Below are 25,640 nucleotides of genomic sequence, written 5' to 3' on the forward strand. Positions count from 1 at the left end.
ACTTGCTAATATCCAGCTTTATCTTATATAAAATATATGTACATTTATGTACATACATACCACATTTTGTTCATCCATTCATTGGTGTACATTTGGGTCATTTCTACCTTTTGGCTATTGTGAGCAATGCCAACAGGAACATTGGTATACAAATATTTGTTCACGTCCCTGCTTTCAATTCCAGAAGTGCTATTATTGGATCATATAGTAAGTCTATGTTTAATTTTTTAGACAACCATAATATATTTTTGAATGTTATTTTTTACTTATTATAAAAGTAATGTATTCAGAATTAGAAGAAATGTAGAAAATAATGAGAAGTATAAAGAAGGAGATGAAAATTAGTCTGATTTCTCATGATGCCATTAACATTTGCTATTTTTGATTGTCTTATTTAATGTGCATAAACATATTTGCAAAATTAGGATTGAAGCATATATACAAATTTGTCTCCTGCATTTTAAAAATTGAGTATTGTACTATGAATATTTTCCTAAGTCATGAAACAGCCTATCAAAACACGTTTTCTTAGCTGCTTAATATGGTGCATGATATGTATATCTAACATAAATATCCAGTAATAAGGAAATGATGGATTCATAAAGAATATTTTACAGTCACTCAAAATGATGTTCTCACAGGCTATCTCATGGCATTAGAAAATTCTCACAAAACATAATGTTAGGTCAGAATTCAGGAGATGAAACTATATTCTTAATCCAGTTTGTACAAAAGCTCTCAGACAGGCAAGAACTTGGCCTAAGAGCAATGTAAACTATTAGAGGGATTTTAGTATGGGAAAGACATACCAGATTTTCATTTTATAATCTTACCCTGGGCTAGGTGCAGTGGCTCATGCCTGTAATCCCAACACTTTGGGAGGCCAAGGCAGACAGATTGCATGACCCTAGGAGTTCAAGACCAGCCTGGGCAACATGACAAAACTCCATCTCTACAAAAAATAGAAAAAATTAGCTGGGTGTGGTGGCGCATGCCTGTAGTCACAGCCTACCCAGAAGGCTGAGGCAGGAGGATCACTTGAGCCCAGGAGGTCAAGGCTGTAGTGAGTGTGACCATGCCACAGCACTCCAGCCTGGGCAATAGAGTAAGACCCTGTCTCAAAAAAATAAAATAATAAAATAAAATAAAATCTTACCCTGGCTCCCAGTTGCAAAGAGGTAGAAGCAGATATAGGGCTGTCAGGAGGTTTTTGATAGTTCGGGTCTGGGGTAGAGTTGTGATGAGAAGGACCATCACTGAAGACCAAACTTGCAGGTAGAGTGAACAGTCTATGGAATGGAATGAATGTGGTGTGTGAGGAAAGGGAAGTGTCAAGGATGTTCCTAAATGTTTGCTTTTTGTGACTGGGTAAGGAACACTGCTAGGGGGATTAAAATTTAGGGATGTGGAAGATGTTGGGATATATAAGTTTGACATACTAGAGAGATAATCCAAGTAGAGATGTCAAATAGGCTGTTGAATTTAAATCCCAATGTTATAAATATGGATGTGCCCAAATGAACTGAGAGGAAAGTCCACCCAGATCCTAACAGAGGGTTTCTCCAAGTTGTCAGAGATTTTTATTATCTTTTAGTATAGAATTTTATATTTCCTAAATTTTCTATAATGTTGATGTGTTATTTTTATAATCAAATTTAAATGTTGCTAACATACATTCATCATGGCTTTATTTATACTGGTTTAAAAATGGGAAATAACCTAAATGCATAACAATGAGACAAGATTGGTTAAAAGAAAATGGGATGAGATTGAAAACCCTTTAGCCACCTTTAAAAAAATATTTTGAGTGTTACTCAAAAAGGAAAAGTTAGTTCTGTTTAAAAATAAAAGAAATGTTTTAAAATAAAATCTATAATACTGAATCGAGACTAGCAGAATGTGGAATCTAATCTATAGGATAAATAGTTAGATAAGCACACTTGATAATTATTTTCTCCTCAATTCATATTGGAAAGAATAGTGGCCTCTTTGTCACCAGATGTTGAGTTTGATGTATCAGCTTTTAGTGTGGAAGTTTTGAAAATATGCTAAATCCTTTTAACCTACCAAGTTGGTTTTCATTAATGACCTTACACATACTTGTCATGAATTTATCATCCATTAAATCATTTTTTAGATGATTTTTTTTCTAAGGGGAACATTTACCACTCTAGTGTTTTGTTTGCAGATAAAAGTACTTAATTACATCTCTTACCTGCATTATTTAAAAGGATTAAGATTGCCATAAATCTTATTAGTAATGTTAAATTGTCTCAGCTTGAAAAGATGTTTCAAATTCTGTGCAGAATGAACCAGAGGTCTAAATTAATTAATTTTATAAATAAGAAAGAGGTCACGTTCTTTTCAAAGGTCGCTGAGAACTTATTTTTCTTTTCTCTTTAAATTCACAGATTAAAATACAATCAATAGTATTTTAGTGTACAAGTAGATTAACTGTATCCCAACGTTAAAGAAAATCTTAAAATACCACATTGCTACTTTGGATTAACAGAAAATTACTTTGTATTCTTCAGCTACAGATCAGTCATATGTTGATAATATAACATAAACTGAAGGCATTTTTCCTAAGGAAATGTAAGAGTTTAGCTATTGAAGTAGTTGTACCAAAATAAATATAATACAGAGAAGATTTTAACTTCAGGCAAAGGAAAATCACGCATAGTTTTAAATTCTAAAAATTCACAGTATACTTGTTTCTGTATAAGCATATACGCCTGTACCATTAAGGTCTTTCCACCTTTGTATTTGAATGATGATTTCTCCCACAAAGGTGATGTATGAAGCTTTTTTTTTTTTTTTTTTTTTTTACTTTTTACTTTTTATTGAGGTAAAATAGACACATAGGAAAGTCTACACATCATAAATGTATATACATTGTGATGAATTTTCACAATCTGAACACAGTCACATCCCCAGCACCCAGCTTCATAGAGAAGCATTACTAGCACCCCAGGAGCTCTGCTGCGTGCTCCCTTCCAGTCCTGTCCTGCCCACCCTTAGAGTAATCAGATCCTGACTTCTAACAGTACAGAAGTTGGGGACAGAGTTACTGAGTTTTATACTTTATATAAATGGAATTGTTCTCTTTTGCATCTGGCTTTTTTCTTTGAACATTATGTTTTGAAGATTGACTCATTGTTGCATGTAGCACATTCACTTACTGAATACTGTTCCATTGTGAGATTATATCACAATTTACTGATCTATTGTAGATAAGTAATTTACGGACATTTGAGTAATTTCCAGCCTAGAGTTGTCACAAATAGTGTTGTTATAAACATGCTAGTACATGTCTTTTATGGTCATGCGTACACATTTCTGCTGGGTATACAGAGCTAGGAGTAGAAGAATTCCCTTGACCTAGGAGGTACATATGCTCAACTTTAATAGATACTGCAAAATGGATTTTCAAAATTTTTATATTAGACTCAATTTTAATAGTGTTCTACCATATCAGAAATGTTAGTTTTCTGAAATCCTGCAAGCACATGTGTGTTATAACCCGATAACTTTTTATTTTGTACTATAGTTATTTATCCAAGCCTTATCTCCTTTCTCGATTGTCAACTCTTTAAAGAAATTGTCTTATTCATCTTTTTATTTCTGAGATTATCTTATTCATGTTTTTATTTCCCAAAGTACTTTGCACAATTCCTTGCATAGAATAGGCTCTAAACTAATTTTTTTTTTTTTTTTTTTTTTTTTTTTTTTGAGACAGAGTCTTGCCCTGTGCCCAGGCTGGAGTGCAGTGGTGCGATCTCGGCACACTGCAAGCTCCGCCTCCTGGGTTTACACCATTCTCCTGCCTCAGCCTCCCGAGTAACTAGGACTACAGGCGCCCACCACCACACCCGGCTAATTTTTTATATTTTTAGTAGAGACAGTGTTTCACCGTATTAGCCAGGATGGTCTTGATCTTCTGACCTCGTGATCTGCCCACCTCGGCCTCCCAAAGTGCTGGGATTACAGGCATGGGCCACCACGCCCGGCTGCTCTAAATTTTTTATGAGAATAGATGAGTAAATGAAAAATTACATGCAGTATTAATATTAGGAATGTTTATAAATTGCAAAAATACAAATGGTATATGCAAAAAACTTTGAGTTCTTAAGTGCTAGACAGAATTAATATATTAATATTTGTTCATAGCTTTCCTGAACTTTTATATACTTTTTATATACTTTTATGTGGGCCAGTTTAGTATAAAGTTGAATTGTGGATTTTTAACTACTAGACTTAAAGCCTGGTGTTACTCCCATATAGAAGCACGTGAATATTATGTAACAGTGAGCTGCATTTGTTAGCTCTGAATTTGAAGAGTAATGAGAGAGTGCAGGTGAGAAAGGTGAGAGGGAAGTTGTGTATCAGAGCAGTCATGAAAACATTTTAACTCTGATTGGGTTGTAGCTTTCATCCTTTCTCCAGATTCTTCTAAGGCAAGTAGTAGTGATTTTACCATGTCATGGAAAAACCCAGTAAGAGTTTTACGAGCCAAATGGAATTTTAGTGGCTTTTAACATTTAGTATGTATCATTTAAAATTGCTGAGTTAAAATATTAAGGATTTATGGGGGGTTTCTCCCTTCATACTTTTCCCCAAATTCCAGATTTTTTTCAGTGAATGCATGTTAGTTTTATCTGTTCCTTTTTCTTTTCTTAAGCATTCCAAATACTCTGGCTTGGAACATATTACTTGCTAAATCAGAATTTTTTTTTTCTTTCCAACTTTGAGTTTAGGTTCAAGGGGCACATGTGCAGGTTTGTTACATGGGTAAATTGCGTGTCGTGGGGGTTTGATGTATAGATTATTTTGTCACCCAGGTAATAAGCGCAGTAAAGGTAGTTTTTTGATCCTCACCCTCCACCCTCAAGTTGGCCCTTGTGTCTGCTGTTCCCTTCTTTGTGTCCATGTGTACTCAATGTTTAGCTCCCACTTATAAGTGAGAAATGCAGTATTTGGGTTTTTGTTACGGCATTAATTTGCTTAGGATAATGGCCTCCAGTTCCATCCATGTCGCTGCAAAGGACATGATCTTGTTCTTAGGGCTGTATAGTATTCCATGGTGTATGTGGATCATAATTTCTTCATCTGGTCCGCTGTTGGTAGACATTAATAGTGCTGTGATGAACACATATGTGCATGTGTCAATGACTTATATTCCTTTGGGTATATATCCAGTAGTGGAATTGCTAGCTTGAATGCAGGTCTGTTTTAAGTTCTTTGAGAAATCTCCAAATTGCTTTCTACAGTGGCTGAACTAATTTACATTCCCTCCAACAGTGCATAAGTGTTCCTTTTTATGCACAACTTCACCAGCATCTGTTATTTTTTGACTTTTTAATAATAGCCATTCTAAATCAGAACATATTTTTAAAAATAATTTTTGTTACAAAACTTGCAACTATGATGATCTCTCTTTTATTTCAGTCTTGGCCTGACTACGAGGATATCTATAAAAAAACAATTGAAGTTGGCACATTTTTAGATTTGCCTCGTTTTCCAGACATAACTGAAGACTGCTATCTTCATCCCAACATATTGTGTATGAAATACTTGATGGAAGTCAACCTCCCTGGTAAGTGTGTGGCATATATTGTGGGGACACTTTAACTACTAGAGTTATGGTAAGCAGACTTTTCACATCACAGACTATTAGAACCACCTGAAAAGGTCCATGGTAACATGAAACTTCATTTCAAAATTCTTTCTTAAAATAATTCAGACCTTTTAAAATCGTTAAAGGGACAATATTCAGAAATAGAGTTTTCAGAAATAGAGTTCTGTTTTGGTGTGAGGGATTTATGCTTGAAAGAATGTGTTTGATTTTTATGGTAAGTTTGCTAAGTGCAAGTAAAGTACCAAATGTTTCAGTATATGTTTTTAATGACCTGTCCCCCATCCCAAAACGGTACTTTTTAATTTGCATGAAGCATGATTATTACATAATGAATTCTAATTTTTCAAAAATCCTAGAAGCTAATCTCTGTAACATTTTTATTGTTTGATAATATATCCAGTCCATAAAACAAATGGAGATCAAAGTCTGGTCAGATCATATTGAGCTCTTTAAGGCAGTAAAACATAAAATGTAAAAAGATCCTCACTATATCTGGTTCATAGTATACCAACACACAGGTAACCTCAATGGAATCTGCTGGTGGAATCCAGTCCTGAATTTCTTGTTAGACTAGAAATATGAGAAATTTTGGACTTATATTCTTAAGAGAAAATACAAACATGGTATGACTATACCATTGCTGAAGCAATGTAAAAAATGTAATTGAATGTGTTGTTAATAGGAGAGTAAAATACGTGTGTTATGTGGAAAAAGCAATATACAAAATTGTATGCACAGTAACTATAAATATGAATATAAATATGTAGTAACATGTATATAAATGTAAGTATTGTCATAATTTAAAATTTTTTTAAAAACAGGAGCAAAAATAATTTAAATTTTTCAAATGTAACATTTCTAAAGCTAAGGAATATGGCTCTTATTGAGATTCCAGAAATCAGTAATTATTTAAGATTCCAGAATTTAGAAGATCTTATTTCTGCATTTGGACATGTTGTGTATCAGAATTACTATTTTGGATTTTTTTTTCTTTCTGCTTCTTTGATGGGTCTCTCAAGTATGGAAAGTTCTTGTATGCTGTCTTATATTCTAAATCCTGAGTTTATAGAGCGAATACTGGTCTATGGAAGGAATACCAGGGGTTGTCAAAATATAACTGATGCAGCCTGGTTAATAGCAAGCAAGCATCTATCTCATGTGTTTGTTGTTGGACAGAGAGGGGGTGATAGGTTTTCTGGCTGATATCTGTAGTTTAACTATTTTTCTTGCCTAACGTTTCCTGTAAGGAGTAGAAATAAACCCATTATAATATGCAGAGAGACATCATTGTCATTTGATATTTATTAAGTGACTTTTTGGAGGCAGTATTATAAAAAATGGAGGTAGAAAATTCCACTTCTCACGGTCTGTTCAATAGAAATAATTTGAAATATAGAAGAAAATTACACATAAATGTTATTAGTCTCTTTATAATATTGAAAAATCAGAAACAAATATCCAAAAGAAAGGGAAGGGTTATGTAAACAGTGGTGTGTGCATTCAGTGGAACATTAGGTATGTAGCTTTTAAAATAATGTTTATGAAGAGTTCATAAAAGCATGGAAAATGTTTATGTTATAATAAAAAGTCAAGCCAAATTACAAAATTAACGTATAACACAACCACAGCTACATAAAATGAAGACATTCGGCCGGGCGCGGTGGCTCAAGCCTGTAATCCCAGCACTTTGGGAGGCCGAGACGGGCGGATCACGAGGTCAGGAGATCGAGACCATCCTGGCTAACACAGTGAAACCCCGTCTCTACTAAAAAAAAATACAAAAAATAGCCGGGTGAAGTGGCGGGCGCCTGTAGTCCCTGCGACTCGGGAGGCTGAGGCAGGAGAATGGCGCAAACCTGGGAGGTGGAGATTGCAGTGAGCTGAGATCCGGCCACTGCACTCCACTCCAGCCTGGGCGACAGCGTGAGACTCTGTCTCAAAAAAAAAAAAAAAAAAAAATGAAGACATTCATGAAAAGATTAGAAGTAAATATACCAAAATGTTAAAGTGGCTGTTTCTAAGTTAGGGTAACACATATTATTTTTTTTTCTCCTACCTTTTTGTGTCTTATAAATATCCTATATTGAGTTGTATTACTTATTAGTGGGCACGGGGAGTGCAATAAGCTTTTTCTTTTTTTTAAAGACAAAGTCTTTCTCGGTTGACCAGGCTGAAGTGCAGTGGTGTGATGGTACCTTATTACAACCTTGAACTCCTGGGCTCCAGTGATCCTCCCACCTCAGCCTCCCGAGTAGCTGAGACTACAGGCACGCACCACCATACCTGGCTAGCTTTTTTTGTTGTTATTATTTTTAGTAGAGACGGGGTCTTGCCATGTTCCCCAGGCTGGTCTTGAACCTCCAGGCTCAAGCCATCTTCCTGCCTTGACCTCCCGAAGTGCTGGGATTACAGGCATACGCTACCAAGCCTGGCCTATTTTTTTTTTTAAACAAAAAATAGATCTACAAATTAAGTTATGATACTCCCTATATCTTAGGATTTAGATTCTAAAATGTTTACAGCTGGTTTGCAAACCACCCATACATAAGATTATAAGAGTATTGGGCGGGCGCGTTTGCTCAAGCCTGTAATCCCAGCACTTTGGGAGGCTGAGATGGGTGGATCACGAGGTCAGGAGATCAAGACCATCCTGGCGAACGTGGTGAAACGCCGTCTCTACTAAAAAATACAAAAAACTAGCCGGGCGATGTGGCGGGCACCTGTAGTCCCAGCTACTCGGGAGGCTGAGGCAGGAGAATGGCGTGAACCCGGGAGGCGGAGCTTGCAGTGAGCTGAGATCTGGCCACTGCACTCCAGCCTGGGCGACAGAGCGAGACTCTGTCTCAAAAAAAAAAAAAAAAAAAAAAAAAAATTATAAGAGTATTTCCAGAATGTGCCATTTGTAATTACAAATATTGCTCTCGGGAATGCCATCAGTTGTGCGGTGCCATTGATCAAAAAGAAGAGATCTGTGTTATGTGGTACTTTTACAAAGATAGGGTTTAGTGTTCCCAGAAAGCTAAAAGTGGTTTTAAACATGCTGGGGCAATAGCAGCCTCTCCTCAATGCCTTTAAAGGTGACCAGGTAGCCTCTGGGGCTCGGGGAAAGGTTTCGGCAAGTATGTCACACACGTCCTGCCTGAGTAAGCACTACCCCTTTGATGGCCATCAGTGAGCTCAGATGCACTCTCCACCCTCTGATATAGTTCCTCCCATTGTCACCCACAAGTCTGCTGGAGAGAGTTTCTGACGGTGTTCGGGGTCATTTATGTAATTTCTGTTTCATGTATGTAATTTCTGAAGTTTCCAAAGTGCCCATGTATAAATTCTCTCCTTTGTGAAGGTGGGAAGGGAGGACAGGCAGGCTTCCCCTTGACAGATGAGACTTAGGGCGGTTCAGGGACACCCAGCTGGTAGATGGCAGAGTAGATTCCTACAACCCAGTCTTCCCGTTCCAAGGCCTGTGCTCTTCCCACACTCTGCTCCCTTCCAAGACCCTATACTGTCCTTGCTACCATTCTCATCATTTCTTCCAGTTGCTTTTTAGTTAGTCTGTATTTTTGGCATAAAGGGAGCAGTTCAAGATCTTAATTCTTTTTTTTTTTTTTTGAGACAAAGTCTCACTCTGTCACCCAGGCTGGGGTGCAGTGGCATGATCTCGACTCACTGCAACCTCCACCTCCCGGGTTCAAGTGATTCTCCTGCCTCAGCCTCCCAAGTAGCTGGGATTACAGGTGCCCATCATCATGCCCACCTAATTTTTGTAATTTTTTTTCTGGGACGGAGTCTTGCTCTATCGCCCAGGCTGGAGTGCAGTGGTGTGATGTCCGCTCACTGCATGCTCTGCCTCCCGGTTCACGCCATTCTCCTGCCTCAGCCTCCCGAGTAGCTGGGACTACAGGCGCCCGCCACCACACTCAGCTAATTTTTTGTGTCTTTAGTAGAGACGGGGTTTCACGGTGTTAGCCAGGATGGTCTCGATCTCCTGACCTTAGGTGATCTGCCCATCTTGGCCTCCCAAAGTGCTGGGATTACAGGCGTGAGCCACCACACCTGGCCAAGATATTAATTTTAAAAGAAGAGAAATATTTCAAGAAATGTCATTTTTTAGAATAACAATGCTAATATGGTTTTGATTTTTAAATTATCTGAGAAGAGACTATAGCTTCTACAACCCAATATAAATAATGTTTAAAATTTTAGTACATGTATTTTAAAATTAATTTTTTCCCATGTTTGAAGTGTACATGTTTGAGTGTAAGAGTCCTGTCTATCACTCATTTCTCTAATTTCCTTCATTATATTAATGCACAGTGTCTTGTACCTAGTAGACACTCAGTAAATGCTTGTTGAATTGAGCTTTATTTTCTCTCTCCTCATCTTTTTGCATCTGAATGAAGCCCGGGAGTAAATTCAGGTGAAGCCTGTAAATTGAAATTATCTTGATAGTATAATAGTCCAAATTCTCTGCCTCACAAAGACCTGTACTGTCTGGCCCTGCCAACCTCTTCACATTCAGTACTAAAGCCTTGTTGGACTGTTCGCATTTCCTGAAAGCACCTTCCCATCTTTGTCATAGCCTGTACCGAACTGCATTCTCATTAGGAAAAGGACTTGAGGAAAAGGACTGTGTCTGTATCTTAAGTACCCAGAACATAGTAGTTGCTCAGTAAATGTTTGCTGGAAGAATAAAAGCCAAGTGAAAACTTTAGCCAAGCTATCAGAATCTGGTAGACTTAAAAATTCTTTGATGCTGTATTTTGAATTATCATTGTTATATGTGTTCTGTTTCTATGTTAACAAAGCATTTTTTAATCAGCAAAAATTGTTTTTACTTAAATGTTTCAAGAAAGAAATTAATTTTGTGTTTTATTTATTCTTTATCATAAACATGTAATTAGTACCAATTATGTGTGGGTCGTAGCAGTTAGGAAGACAAATAAAACAAAATTGAGTCACCCTCAAGTTTAAGAGGGAAACAGAAAGATAAACCCTTAACTGAGTGCAGTAGAAGGGTACATGCCAGGAGATCTGCTTTAGCACTCAGAAGAGGGCCAGTCACAGGAGGCTGTGGTATCATGTCTGTTCTTAGAGGAAGTCACTGGTATAACCAAGTTCTCTAAGATGAATGAGCTTCAGTCAGGCAAAGCCTGAGATGAGGAATGCGGGGAAAGAAACTGGCTTTCTAGGCAACGGGGCAAAAGTAGCTGTACAAAGCCGAGAGGCAAGTGAGAATGTGGCTTGTTTGCGGGAACTATGGAGATTAGGCTGGGAGCTAAAGGCTTTAGTGAGTTCATGAGAGCAGGGGAATACAATCTTTGGGCCACAGGAGAGTAAGACTAGAGAAAGGGAGAGCAGTTCTAAGGGTGGCCCAAGGAGCAACAGTGAAGGGAAGAAAGGGGATGGATTGGAAAGCAGTCAGCACTGATCCAAGTGCCTTAGGTATATTCATTAATTCAGTCTTCACAATCGTTATGAAGCACATACTATTCTTATTCCTATTTTAGATAGATTGTTTAAAAACTGAGGCACGGAAAGGTTATATAACATGTCCAAGGTCACAGAGCTAGTAAGTGATGGAGCAGGGACTGTAGTCCAGGCAGTTTGGTTCCATAGTCTCTTCTCAACCATGGTACTGTATGCCACCTTGAGAGAATGGAATTAACAGGACATGGTGGCTGAATGCATGTAGGAGATTCAGTTCAGTTCCATACAAGCTCATTATCTCTTATAAATAATGGCTATCATACTTGAAATTGATTAGAGTAGGCTGTGGTCACATCTTACATACTTAGATTGGGAAGTACAGAAATTCTTTGTTTAGTAACTTTAAGAGTTTTCAAAGTCTATTCACTTGAGCATAACTTCAATTTATTCTCATTATAACCCATTTTAGAAGTGAAGAAACTGATGCTAAGTGACTCTGATCCAAGAGTCACAAAGCTAATGATTGGAAAGCTTAAATATAGGTCCTAGGTTTTCTGGTTCCAAGTCCCATGTTATTCAGTCTTGAGTAATAGGTGTAGTCTATGCTTAAGATATAATTTCTTTAGGAAAGTAATATATCTAGTTAAACACTTGTTGAGGGCTTCCAGTGTGCCAGCCAGGATGCCAGCCAGTGCACATACATTGCTAGAGAAGCTTTTGATCTTATAAGGGAATGGAGTTAGTTTTAGGTGAGCACACACTGCTATAGAAACACAGACAAGAGATGTGGATGAAACAACTGGTATGTGGCTGCCAGATGCCAGGATGTGTCCTAGAAATAATAGATGTTTTAGGAAGTCGGAATAGGGAATGATACACCATTTTAAGATTCTACCATTCATTTTTCTATACGGATGCCATGTTTTGGTGTTTTATTCACAAAATGTGTGTCTCTAAGTTCTTGTATAGTGTTGTGTTTTAAGATAAAGGGTTTTTTATGGATATATACATTGGGGATGATCTAGCTGCCAGATAATTTACATTTTACTGTTTTGTTCTTCAGATGAAATGCATAACTTAACTTGCCACGTGGTGAAAATGACTGGAATGGGAGAAGTGGATTTTCTGACATTTGATCCTATAGCTAAAATGGCAAAAACTGTTAAGTACGATGTACAAGCTGTAGCTATCATTGTGGTGGTATTGAAACTGCTCTTTCTATTGGATGATAATTTAGAGTGGTAAGTGTATGTCAATTTTATGACAAGTAATGTTTTATGGTGCTGATCTTAGTTTTTGAAGAAAGCTTTAAATGTCATGAAAACACTTTAAAAAAAGAGATAAAGAAAAAATGTGTACTGTATTTACCTAATTATATGTTATCTCAAAAAATGGAGACTCTCAATTGTTATAGAACATTGACTAGTAATCACAATTACTTCTTACACAGTACTTTGACTCAGCTGGTTGTCAGTTGTTTGATCATGTTTCATACCTGTTATTCTTTAGGTAGCAATGTTCCTCATTGCTCCACTGATTTCCTAGTTTTAAAGTATCTTCATAAATCTCTGTCTGTATCCCTTTAGGCTCCTGGCAATATGTGTTCTCAAAGATTATTTTAGAAAGTAAAGGAATCTTAATATGTCGCCCCTCCCAAATGCCAACAAAGAGTGACAGTATTTATAGTGTCTCCTTCTCTGTTTCAGTGATAGCTTCTCCATGAAAACTTGGTATCAGTTTCAAATACTATTCTATACTTTTCTCTCAGAAGAATTCAGAATTTATCTTTCCAAATACATGACTTCTAAATAAATTGATTTGTTTATTGTTATCTCCAGGTCCTTGTCTAATCTTGCTGAAAAACATAATGAAAAGAACAAAAAAGGTATTTTAATTTTTTATCATTCAAATTCAAAGTGGTCATAGATGATAGATTAAAAGATGGAATAAATGTAGGCAAACAACTTTGAAAAATATACATATACACATGTATATACACATGTATACAAACTACATATTGTACCAGTATTGTTTTTTCATATAATTACCTACTTGTATCTCTAGGCTACTAAAAAATACCAGTGAGTCCCTATTATATGTAAGACCAGCCAGCTTTGTATTCCCAACTTCTACTCACCAACCATGCTAGATCATGAATTTACAGGTAGTTTTGTGACCATCCTGTCTATTCTGATGCTTTCAGCCTTTGCTCTTGTTGGTCCCTCTATCTGAAATGTTCTTTCCTTCTTACCCCAACTCCTGTTCAGTCCCTGGCAAATCCTTCTTTATGCTTCAAGATGCAGCATAAACACCACTCTTCTGTCTGGTCTTCACACCTATCCACTTCACAATGCTTCACCTCTTCCCAAATCAGAACTAATAACCCCTGCCACAGTCACTCTTGTTCAGACTTCTGCTAGATGTTTAGTACCTTGAGGTCTAACTAATGGCCTAAGTACATCTGTCCCTATTAGATTGCCAATATTCGTAAAGTGCTTAGTAGAGCATCTGGCATCTAACAAGTACTTTATAAGTGATAGACAGATAGACAAGTGAAGTGTGAGCTTCTGGAGGGAGGGATCATATCTTTTTTTTCTTTTTTTCTTTTAATGTATTTTTAGTGCCTAACATAGTGACTAGCCTAAGAGCAACTCAGTGAAGTATGGCGAATATGTGAATTATTAAATTCAATTCCAGTTTCTTAATGTTCTCATTAGGATTTATGTTCGTTGGTTTTAGAGGCTTGAATTTATTGGTAGCAATCAGTTTGTGTGTTCTTTCCAGAATATGTGCAAAATAAAATACTACTTTCTGTACGTTGCTCATGTTGGCTTCTATGTAGAGTGAAAGGTTGAACTAGCTGTCTTCTGATATCCCCGCTAATGCTAAAAGGTGATAATTTACTATGTAGACATATAGAATAAACAGAGTACTTTGACCTATCTCCCTTGTAAGCCTCAAAATAAATCCATGCTGTCAGCAGGGCGAAGATCACTGTCAGTTCTCTCTGCTCTTCCTGCTAATCACCGTCCCCTGCCCCTAGCATTGTTGATGGGGAGGCTGAGGTTTAGAAAAGTTGTGACTTACTCCAGGTCAAAGAACCATGAGTTCTATCGATTACTATAGTTTTCCTCTATTCTTATAATTCTTTTGGTAGTTTTCTCTCCTCTGTGGCTGTATGATCTACAAGATCATATTGGATTAAACAATTATTATATTGGCCAGTTGAAAAGATTTTTAGTTAGACATGGAAAGAGACTACCTTCCCAGAGAATAATGGAAAATAATCCCTATATGGAGTGAAAGAGTGAGGAGTGAGTTTTTATACTTTACTGCATTCAGTTCTGTTGTCTCTCTGACGTCTACATCTTAATCACACACTCACACCAACTGTCCGATGCAGTCCACTTTCTTACATGTCTCTAGATTCTTTGAATTAAAATTAGGAGGAATGGGAATAGGAGCTGATGAAACTGGAAGTCTGGGTTCAGCTACTATAGTATCATTTTACATATTTATCAATCATTTTTTCCTTAATACACATATTCATCATATTGGAACACCACTGTGTGCCAGGCACTGTGCTGGGTGTTGGCTTTGAGGGGAGGAGCAGGCCTTCTTTGTAGTGGCAAACAAAATATGTGTTCTGTTCTCAAGGAGGTAATAGTCAAGTCTAGGAGAAGCAGACATGTAAGAAGATGATTTCAGTATAATTTAATTGGGGCTACAATGTAGGTAGGAACTTAGAGGAGGGAGTGACAGATTTCTCAGGAGAGTCCTGTTAGAGTAGAGAGACAATGACTCCATCCGTAGATTCCAAGAGCTAGTATATAAATGTTTAGCTATGTCAATGAATGAAAACTCAAATGAACAGTGTATATTATAGTGTGATTTATTTGGTTAATAATCTTGGATTTTATTTCTTTCAGATAAACCATGGTTTGATTTCAGAAAGTGGTACCAAATTATGAAGAAAGCTTTTGATGAGAAAAAACAAAAGTGGGAAGAAGCAAGGGCCAAGTATGTTCTCTTTCCTGGTTTAGATGCACCTGTTTTACTTCTGTGTCTGTTACTTTACATTTGAAAGCTGAAGCTTCATCAGTATACACTGATCTACATTGTGACTTTTTTTCCTGGAAATATTAGCCCTACACTCTTAACTTTTCTCTTTTTTATATTACTATTAACCAAACTTTAGATTTGATGTGAATTTCACCAGTATTTTTATTAATGTCCTCTTTCTGTTCCATGATCCAATGCAGGATACGACAGTATACTTTTTATAATTTAACTTTTTGTAATTTGCGTGAGACTTGCCTATATTTCTAATACTCCTCCCTCTTCCCCTTTCTCAAATATTTAGTCGTTTCTCGTCTATGCTTCCCAATATTAAAAAGATTACAAATGTTACCTTGCAACATGTGTAATTGGAATGTTCCCCCAAAATAAAGACCCCTGTGAAAGTTAAAAACAAAGCAGACAGCAAGTCCATTTGATTCAGCCAGTGTCACTGCCTTTCTTTGAACTGTCTTTCTGATGTGGGCTCGTTGTGGTAGAGTAGAGAGAGCATAAGCAGTGCTAGGTTTGAATCCTGTCTGCATTACAAGCTAGCTGTGTGCCCATGGGCGTTACTTAACCTTTTGTTGAGTCTGAGTCTCTATGAGGCTTTGAAGAAAAAGGTAACATCTCTGTATTTAATGTAAATTTACAGTAATACTAATTCGACTCAGTAATTTCATATCCTTTGAGAAAAATCAAGGTTCCCCAAATTAGTTGAAATGAGAATTCGTTCAGCTCCTGTTTCTTCATCAGTAAAAAAAAACGTAATAATGCCCACTTATATACCGTAATTAAGACTCAATTTTCCAGGATGAGAGTAGAACTAGATTATTTTTCCTCTGAATTTCAGAGGACTTTTAAATAGAAAACCAGACTCTTGGAATGGAAAAGGCACTGCGGAGATGATCCTTTCCAAAGCAGGGAAGTGTGACAGGTTCCCTGTTAGTAGGCAGGATCGATGCACAATGAAGAAGAGGGGTGGAGGTGAATTTATCCCAACAGCCCATGGATTTCCAGGAAACCGGGCCCCCTCCTCCTCATCAGAGGAGTGGCTCTTCAGTCAGTGGCTCTCAGTGGGCACAAGAATAGCAGCAGGAATGAGAGTTTGTTATGTGTCTTAGGTCGTTTTGGAGAATCGGCCTTCCTTTCTGTGGTGCTAGCTGGGGTTAGTCCTGACAGATCCTGAGGACTGGGTGTTTAGGAGCCATTCCACCCTGGTGTCTCAGTGGTGACAGGGCTTTCCTTACCCCAAGCCAGACACCAGCCTACACTTTAAAACATAACTCTTGGAGGCCCAGTTCATTATTGCAGTGTTATATCAGTTGCACATTTAAGACTTCCTGGCTTTTAGCTACTTTAGGGAATAATTTATCAGCCAAAGAAAGTAAGTCTGGTTATAAAATGGCACTTTCCGGGGAGGTACCAGGCTCCAAGGTGGAGGCTGTCGAGGGGACCCCTTTCCAAGGTCCTTCTTCCTGGAGTATGTGCTGAGGGCTGACACACACGTGCAGTGTGCGTTACTGCTGAGTAATATGCGAAGCACTACCAACTGCCGCTCAGACACACAGCTCTGGTGCATGATGGTCACCTTTCGGTTTCACCCTTCCCCACCCCCATGTTGACATAAATTTCCAATTTTTCTCTTTGTTTCTCTGAATATTATCATTCATGTTGTCAGATGAAAATTATTAAAACATTTTCTATATCTAAGCATGGGTTCCTATGCATGACATTATGAAAAACACTAATAAACAATAGTTGAAAACCTAAAACAGCGTAAGAGGCTGCTTTGATGACTTCTAGCTGTTACAGAAGACATTGAGAACATGGAGAAAAATTAAGCCTGTGCAGAAAATCTCTATGCCCTAATTGGTGTATAGTGATATCTCATTGTGGTTTTAATTTGCATTCACCTGCTAATTTTTGCCTTACCTTTTGGGTTAGGCAGAAATTTCTTAGATGTGACACCAAAAGCATGGTCTAGAAAAGAAAAAAAATTGGTAAATTGGACTTCATCAGAAGTAAGAACCTCTGCTCCACAAAAGACACTTAAAAGAATAAGAAGCTACAGACTAGGAGAAATTAAATGTAAATCACATATCCGATAAAATATTTGTATCTAGAGTATGTAAAGAATTATTAGGCAATAAGAAAAATCCATTTTTTTAAATGGGCAAAATATTTGAAAAGACGTTTTACCAAAGATGATATCAAGATGACATGTGAAAAGATGTTTAACATCATTACTAGGGAAATGCAGATTAAAATGACAATGACGTATCATTATATACTAATTAGAATGGTTCAAAACAAAACAAAAACTGATCATTCCAAGTGTGGGAATTCAAAATGGTACAGCTATTTTGAAAAGTTGGCAGTTTCTCAGAGTTAAACATACATTTATTATGTTATCCGGTGTTTTTCACTCCTAGATATTTACCCTAGTGAAATGAAAACAAGCTCACACAAAAATCTGCGTAGGAATGTTTCTAATGGTTTCATTCATAATTGCCAAAAACTGGCAACAAACCACGTGTTCTTCAACTGGTGACTGGATAAACTGTGTTCTATCCATACAGTGGAATACCATTTAGCAGTACAGACTTCTGATGCATCCAGCAATATGAGTGAATCTTAAATGCATTATGCTACGTGAAAGACTCAAAAGGTTACTTATGCTATGATTCCATTTATATAACATTCTGGAAAAGGCTAAACTATAGGGACAGAAGAACAGACCAGTAGTTGCCTGAGATCAAGGACTGACTGTCAAGGGATGTGGGAGGTATTTTGGAGTGACGGAATTGTTCTGCATAGTAATTGTAGTGAATACACACGTGCAACTGTATGTGTTTGTCAATGCTAGCAGAACTACACTGAAAAGAGTAAATTTTACTGAATGTAAATTATACCTTAATTTTTAAAAATGAGGAAACATGGCATGCAGGCAGACGAGAGAAGTGTATGGATAACATCTAGCTGGAAAACATGGTTTGTGGTGTGTCTCTTTTTGTAGTTTTATGTAATGAGAAAAGGCAGGCAAGGTAAAGTCAGTTTTGGAAGAAGCTTTCATTTCAGGTCTCTAAACACTTAGCGTAGTTTTATTTTAGATCACCCTTCCCATTCTTGGAGCATGCCCCCCAAGGACATAATACTGCTCTCTTGATTTACGGCATGATTGCCACTTGTATAGGCATTTACTGTAAACGCATGAGAAACTTCTATTTAGATTAGGTATTCACAAGGAATATTTAGCAGTGAGTGTGCCCAGGGATTGGGATTAGACTGTTTAGGGAACTTCTTTATCCTTTGAGATTTTATTATTTAAGAAAATTAATAGCAAAAAATACATTTTAAAGAATCGCTGACTCATTTACCATAACGTTAAATGACAAACTCTCTGATATATTTTAAATGTGGTGTGGTTCACTAAAGTTTAATTTCGCATAATTTTCAGGAAACCATCTCCTGTATAACATTAATTACATCTCTACTGCTACCTAATGATTAGAAAAATTACCTTTCTGTTCTTTTGTTGTTTTTTTTTTTTTTTTTTTTTTTGAGACGGAGTTTCACTCTTGTTGCCCAGTCTAGAGTGCAATGACACGATCTCGGCTCACCGCAACCTCCGCCTCCCGGGTTCAAGCGATTCTTCTTCCTCAGCCTCCCAAGTAGCTGAGATTACAGGCATGCGCCATCACGCCTGGCTAATTTTGCATTTACTAAAGAGACGGGGTTTCTCCATGTTGGACAGGCTGGTCTCAAACTCCCAACCTCAGGCGATCCTCCCACCTCAGCCTGCCAAAGTGCTGGGATTACAGGCGTGAACCACTGCACCTGAGTCCTTTCTGTTCTTAACATTTAATATCATTGCAGAAATTCAGAATAAAAAGTCAACATCTGTTTTATGTATAGTCATGATTTTACCGACTTGATCAAGTATTTTTAAAAATTCTTGAAAAAAATCAGTTTTTTTTTTGTTTGTTTTTTTTGGTTTTTTTTTTTTTTTGAGACGGAATCTCGCTCTGTCGCCCAGGCTGGAGTGCAGTGGCTGGATCTCAGCTCACTGCAAGCTCCGCCTCCCGGGTTTACGCCATTCTCCTGCCTCAGCCTCCCGAGTAGCTGGGACTACAGGCGCCCGCCACCTCGCCCGGCTAGTTTTTTTTGTATTTTTTAGTAGAGACGGGGTTTCACCGTGTTAGCCAGGATGGTCTCGATCTCCTGACCTCGTGATCCGCCCGCCTCGGCCTCCCAAAGTGCTGGGATTACAGGCTTGAGCCACCGTGCCCGGCTGAAAAAAATCAGTTCTTAAATTGGTTAAAATGATTATTTGCTAAATGATATTACTAAAATATTGTTTAAAATGTGTGCTTTTATATATGTATTACTTCCTAGTATTAAAAATAAAGAGGTGAGAAATTATTACAGATACTACAGATTTTTAAAATATTTGTATTTCTGGCTTCCTATTTTTAATCTTTTTTTCTGGAAAGTTCACAGATATTTCTTGAGTATCTGCTAGCCAGGCATTTTGTCAAGTACTAAATAATAATTCTAATTATTGTATAGGATTTAAAGAACCCATATATACATTATCTTATTCCTCAGAATAACCCTGTGAAAGTAGAGGATAAGTTTAGAGATGCTAAATTCATTTCTTTGTTCATTTATTCATCCAGTTATTCTTCAACAAATGTTTAAATGAGTTCGTACTATCTGCCATTCCCTGACAACACTAGGGGCATAAGGATGGCTGAGACAGTCTCTGCCTTTGAGAACCTCCATAATTTGTTGTTCAAATTATGCTAGCTCTACCACTAGAAAGTGGTGGGCCAGGTCTTCTGATTCAGTACTCTTTCTTATTGCCACAGTGTCTTTCAAAATAAGAAAATGTCCTGGGATCAAGAAGAAGGTGGATTTTTTTTATTATTATTATAAGTTATGAAAGTCCTCTGCACTAGGGAACACAGAAATAATGAAAATGAGACTAAGAATGAACATTGTTATCTTTGTTGCAGAGCTGCAGTGTCTCCTTGGCAAAGTTTAGCAACAACCACTAGAACCAGAAATAGAACATGTCACTTCCTTTTGGAGTCTAGAACTGATCACCCTAATCTGTAGGAACCTTAGATGGCTCTTAGTGTTTGTCCTGGAGGGAACCCCAAGAGCCAGAGCAATCCAGGATCCCCATTTTACAGTGGAAACTCCCTGGCTGCCCTTCCCTTGGCAAGAATAGGCTGAGTCAGGACAGGGACTGTTGGGACTGTGTCATCCTGGAATCCAGTCTTTTCCTCTCCTTTACGCCAGGAATAGAATAGATTTCCTGGCATCAGGTGCCAGAGAGATGCATTTACTGTTCACTCTGTAAGTTATTCAGAAGTACTACTAACAACTCTCAGCAAAAAGGCATTGGGGCAAAGGCAATGAGGAACAGTTGTTTCGAGGTGGCTTCACTTTATGAGAACGAGCAGCAAGGGAAATTTATGGTGAAGGAAACTGTTTCTATGTTTTTTGTATAATTAATAGCTTCTTCAAGATGTCATGGCATCTGGGCAGCTTTTGAGAGGAGCACACCATTCTCTTGGCCTGGGCTCTTGGTCAGTGCTTCCTTCTAGCACTGACTTAGGAAGTCTAGTACTGACTTAGGAAGGTCAGTACTTCCTTCCTAAGTTCAATAGACAATATAGATATGTGCCAATAAGCCATTCTAAGCCAGAACTGTAATGAAATATCGGAAATCTCAGATAGTGCTTCAGACAATGTGTTTATGTCCGTGTCATCTCCATCCTGCTCCAGCTGTTTCTTTACCATGTACAGGTACCTGTGGAAAAGTGAAAAGCCACTCTACTACTCGTTTGTTGACAAACCAGTAGCATATAAAAAAAGAGGTGAGTCCAATTTTGTCTTGTTAATACCAAGTAGCAACACAATTGTAGAAAAATTAAATATCTGGACTTGAAATGTTGAATGCTTAAGTTTTTTACTTTTTTTAAACAAATGTTCCAGGGCACGTATACATCCAAAGGAGCATCATGCTCTGCAAGAAATCTCTGCAGGAATCTACTTCAGGAACATGCCGTTCTTCAAAACAGAGCCTCAGTTCCTGCCAAAATCTAAAATCCTAAATCGTTCTGATTTGGGGAATTCTTTGCTTATAGCATTCTTTTTAGATTGTATGTTCTTTTTGAAGTAGTTTTCCCCACGTACCTCATCCAGTTTCATTTTCTCTTTTTTTTTTTTTTTTTTTTGAGACAGAGTCTGGCTCTGTCACCCAGGCTGGAGTGCAGTGGCCGGATCTCTGCTCACCGCAAGCTCCGCCTTCCGGGTTTACGCCATTCTCCTGCCTCAGCCTCCGGAGTAGCTGGGACTACAGGCACCCGCCACCTCGCCCGGCTAGTTTTTTGTATTTTTTAGTAGAGACGGGGTTTCACCGTGTTAGCCAGGATGGTCTCGATCTCCTGACCTAGTGATCCGCCCGTCTCGGCCTCCCAAAGTGCTGGGATTACAGGCTTGAGCCACCGCGCCCGGCCCATTTTCTCTTAATGTTATCCTGTTACATTACCGTGGTACATTTGCCAAAACTAAGGAACCAATATTGGTACATTCTTATCGAGTAAATTCCAGGCTTTATTTGTGATTTAATATTACTTGTTATTTTGTTTCCTTTTTTTCTGCATTTCCAGAAATGGTGGTGAATCTACAGAAACAATTTAGCACACTGGTTGATTCAACAGCAACTGCTGGAAAAAAAAGCCCTTCAAGTTTTCAGTTCAACTGGACTGAAGAAGACACTGATAGAACATGTTTCCATGGACACAGCCTTCAGGGAGTCCTGAAAGAGAAAGGCCAATCGCTGCTAACTAAGAATTCATTATATTGGCTTAGTACACAGAAATTCTGCAGATGGTAATCAATGCTTTTAGAAAAAGTCACATATAATTGAAGTAGTTGCCTATATAAGAGCCAGATAGGTTTTTTGTTGGAATTAGAAGCTGGTGAGCTTAAAGTCACGAAAATCAGAATTATACATTGAGTCTTGTGTAAGAGTTCTAGGAAAGCTGGTCAAAATCAAAAAGAGGATGCAAGGCAATTAGCACAACTGTTGCCTCTAGCTAAATTAACCTGCAGTGCGGCAGGCAGGCAATAGAAGTGGCTGTAACTGCTGATCAGGAGAATGCGCTGTATTTTTTAGTACATGTCACTTCTCTGAGTCAGTTACCTTTTTCATGTCTGTCTACCTCTTAATACTTCCTTAAGCATTTCCTAAAAATAAGGATATTCTCTTAAGTGACCACGTACAGTTATCAAACTCAGGAAACTTAATATTGATACGATACTTTTATCTCACCCACAGTCCATATTCCAGTTTTCTCATTAGACCCCCAGTGTCCTTTTATAGCAGGGTCAAGTTCAGGAGTAGGTATGGCATTGATTGATTTTGTCTCTTCGGTCTCCTTCAATCAGATTGTCCCTCAGCCTTTCTTTGTCTTTCATGACATTGACCTGTATTTTTCAGAAATGTCAGTGGTGTTATACAATGTTTCTGAGTATGGTTGTGATGGTTCCTCGTGTTTAGATTCAGGTTCTGCATCCATGGCAGCTTATGTCGTGATCCGTACCTTTGTGCTTTTTCACAGGGCATGAGGGTGGATTGTGGATGATCTCAGATTTAATACTGCAGTATAATGCAGTGAGTGATACATAGAGCTTAGTATAGTCAGCGATGAAAATGCTGAGATTTTTTTCTCTGCGTGAAGTATAAAACTAAATTCTGACTGTATGAAGTTTCAGTGATACCATGACTTTAGACACCAAACTTATCTGTCAACCTTCCCTGTTCTAGACCAGAGCCTAGAACTGCAGAGGAATCAAAAAAGGCTTCAGCTGGGCAGTAAAAATGCCACAGAGACCATAACTAAAACTCAGCCTCTTTCCTCAGAGAGCCCCTCAGCCCCTCGCTCAGAGCCCCTGACTCTGCCCTTAGGCTGAGTTGTCTGATTTCCAAACTCCTCATCATCAAAGAAACAAAACCAGAGGTCCGAGAAGCACCCTGCTGATAGACATCTTGACGGCAAACATAAATGACACCCTTTGACAACGACAGGGGAGCCAGCATCAGAATCCAAAGCAGACAGAGCTCCAGTTGCGGAGCCTGAAGTTCATGGCTCCGTGCCACTAAATAAGGGGACCACATCCCTGCTTCAGCACAGCGCATGTCCCAAGACGCTGTGTGCCTTCGTGGTGGGTTTTAATAGCATGTTTTCCACTGTTTCTACAATAAAAACAGGCAACTGTAAAGGCTAAAATATGCTGAATATGCTCTAAGACAACCATCAAAAATGGTTACAATGAAAAGCGATGCTTTTGAGAGCAGATATTTAGCTATGTAGAGAATTTCGTTAGGCAGAAGGACTCATTTCTGAGGGTTCAGAAGAAACAAAACGTTTGCTGTAAAATTGTGAAAACACTCAGAGCTTGGGAACTAAGCAGAGAAAGGCCACAAGAGTACTTCAGGTATGGGAGGCTGTTGATTCTTCCTAGCTGAGGCAGAGTTAACAATTTCAATGAATTGAAATGCCCTTACTATTGCCAGTTGTTTTGACAGTTGGCTGGGTCAGAAGACCTGACTTTTTGTAGGTGGTGGCCATGACCTCCCTGGGAGTTCCATAGATGAGGCAGAGCAGTGGTCTTTAGTTGTATTCCACAGGAAATGGAGGTGCTTTGGCTGCCCCACAAAAATTTGATTTGAATTTGTAAAATATTATTTTTAACTATTTTTTTAAACTATAGTGAAAAAATAGTACTCAGGCCGGGCAGGGTGGCTCATATCTGTAATCCCGGCGCTTTGGGAGGCCGAGGCAGGCGAATCACGAAGTCAGGAGATTGAGACCATCCTCGCCAACATGGTGAAACCCTGTCTCTACTAAAATACAAAAAATTAGCCAGGCGTGGTGGTGCATGCCTGTAGCCCGAGCTACTCAGAAGGCTGAGGCAGGGCAATCACTTGAACTCGGGAGTTGGAGGTTGCCGTGGGCCGAGATTGCACCACTGCACTCCAGCCTGGTGACAGAGCGAGACTTAGTCTCAAAAAAAAAAGTACTCAAATATGTCATATGCTTAGCTTAGGCAGGTGTGGTGGCACATGTCTGTAGTCCCGGCGACTTGAAAGGCTGAGGTGGGAGAATCACTTGAGGCCAGGAGTTTGAGGCTGTGATGTGCAATGATTGTGACTGTGTGTAGCCACTGCACTCCAGCCTGGGCATAGTGAGTCCCTGTCTCTTAAAAATATATATCTCTAAGCCGGGTGTGGTGGGTGGCTCATGCCTGTAATCCCAGCACTTTGAGAGGCCAATGCAGGTGGATCGGAATTCAAGACCAGCCTGGCCAACATGGTGAATCACCATCTCTACTAAAAATACAAAAATCAGCCAGGTATGGAGGGGCACGCCTGTAATCCCAGCTACTTGGGAGACTGAGGCATAAGAATCGCTTGAACCTGGGAGATGGAAGTTGCAGTGAGCCGAGATCTCACCACTGCACTCCAGCCTGGATGACAGAGTGAGATTCCGTCTCAAATATATATATATATAAAATATATATTATATTTTTTAATATATATTATATATATATATAAAAGCAAGAGGCCAACATTTTTGCGAGAATTACTGTAAATGGCTTATTTTTTATCTTTATTAAACCAATCAACAAACATTTGAGGCCTTTATATTTCCTACTAGTAATAAGGCATTTGGTTTACTGTATAGTATTAAAATAGCCTTAAGATTCTGAGTAAATACAAAAAAATTAATTTTAAAGGACTGTAGAGGAAGTGAACATTTTTGAGCCCTTGCTGTGTGCCAAGAATTGGGTTAAGTGTTTAATATACATTCTTATTTAATCTTGTGTACTCTGTCAAGTGTAAGTACTGTTGGCTGGGTGCAGTGGCTCACACCTGTAATCTCAGCACTTTGGAAGGCCGAGGTGGGCAGATTACGAGGTCAGGAGATCGAGACCATCCTGGCTAACATGGTGAAACCCCGTCTCTACTAAAAATACAAAATATTAGCCGGGCGTAGTAGCGGGCGCCTGTAGTCCCAGCTACTCGGGAGGCTGAAAGAGGAGAATGGCGTGAACCCGGGAGGCAGAGCTTGCAGTGAGCCGAGATTGTGCCACTGCACTCCAGCCTGGGTGACAGAGTGAGACTCCGTCTCAAAAAAAAAGAAAAAAAAAGGTATAAGTACTATTATTTTTTTCCTGTTTTACAGATGAGAGAACCAAGAGTAGTTATCCATAGTCACAGCTGATAGGTGGCAGAGGGTTTTGTTTGGTTGGTTGATTGGTTTTGGGGTTTTTTTGTTTTGGGGTGTTTGTTTTTTTGAGACAGAAGCTCGTTCTGTCACCCATGCTGGAGTGCAGTGACACGGTCTTGGCTCACTGCAGCCTCCCTGGTTCAAACAATTCTTGTGCCTCAGCCTCCCGAGTGCCTGCTACTACAGACATACACTACCACCCCTGG

At 38.5% G+C, this 25,640-nt stretch overlaps 1 protein-coding gene across 4 annotated transcripts in view; it reads left to right on the forward strand.

The window, feature by feature from the left end:
* Nucleotides 1-25,640, forward strand: part of TAF1B (TATA-box binding protein associated factor, RNA polymerase I subunit B) — an 85,107-nt gene that overhangs the window by 50,354 nt on the left and 9,113 nt on the right. For all 4 annotated transcript variants that reach the window (XM_007971513.3, XM_007971515.3, XM_038006559.2 and 1 more), the window contains exons 9-14: nt 5,449-5,596; nt 12,129-12,306; nt 12,904-12,950; nt 14,995-15,085; nt 20,942-21,012; nt 21,808-22,030. In XM_007971513.3, the coding sequence (XP_007969704.3) occupies nt 5,449-5,596; nt 12,129-12,306; nt 12,904-12,950; nt 14,995-15,085; nt 20,942-21,012; nt 21,808-22,030 (758 nt within the window). The remainder of the gene's footprint in view (nt 1-5,448; nt 5,597-12,128; nt 12,307-12,903; nt 12,951-14,994; nt 15,086-20,941; nt 21,013-21,807; nt 22,031-25,640) is intronic.

Source organism: Chlorocebus sabaeus, chromosome 14 (assembly GCF_047675955.1).
Source record: "Chlorocebus sabaeus isolate Y175 chromosome 14, mChlSab1.0.hap1, whole genome shotgun sequence".
In the NCBI taxonomy this organism is placed as follows: domain Eukaryota; kingdom Metazoa; phylum Chordata; class Mammalia; order Primates; family Cercopithecidae; genus Chlorocebus; species Chlorocebus sabaeus.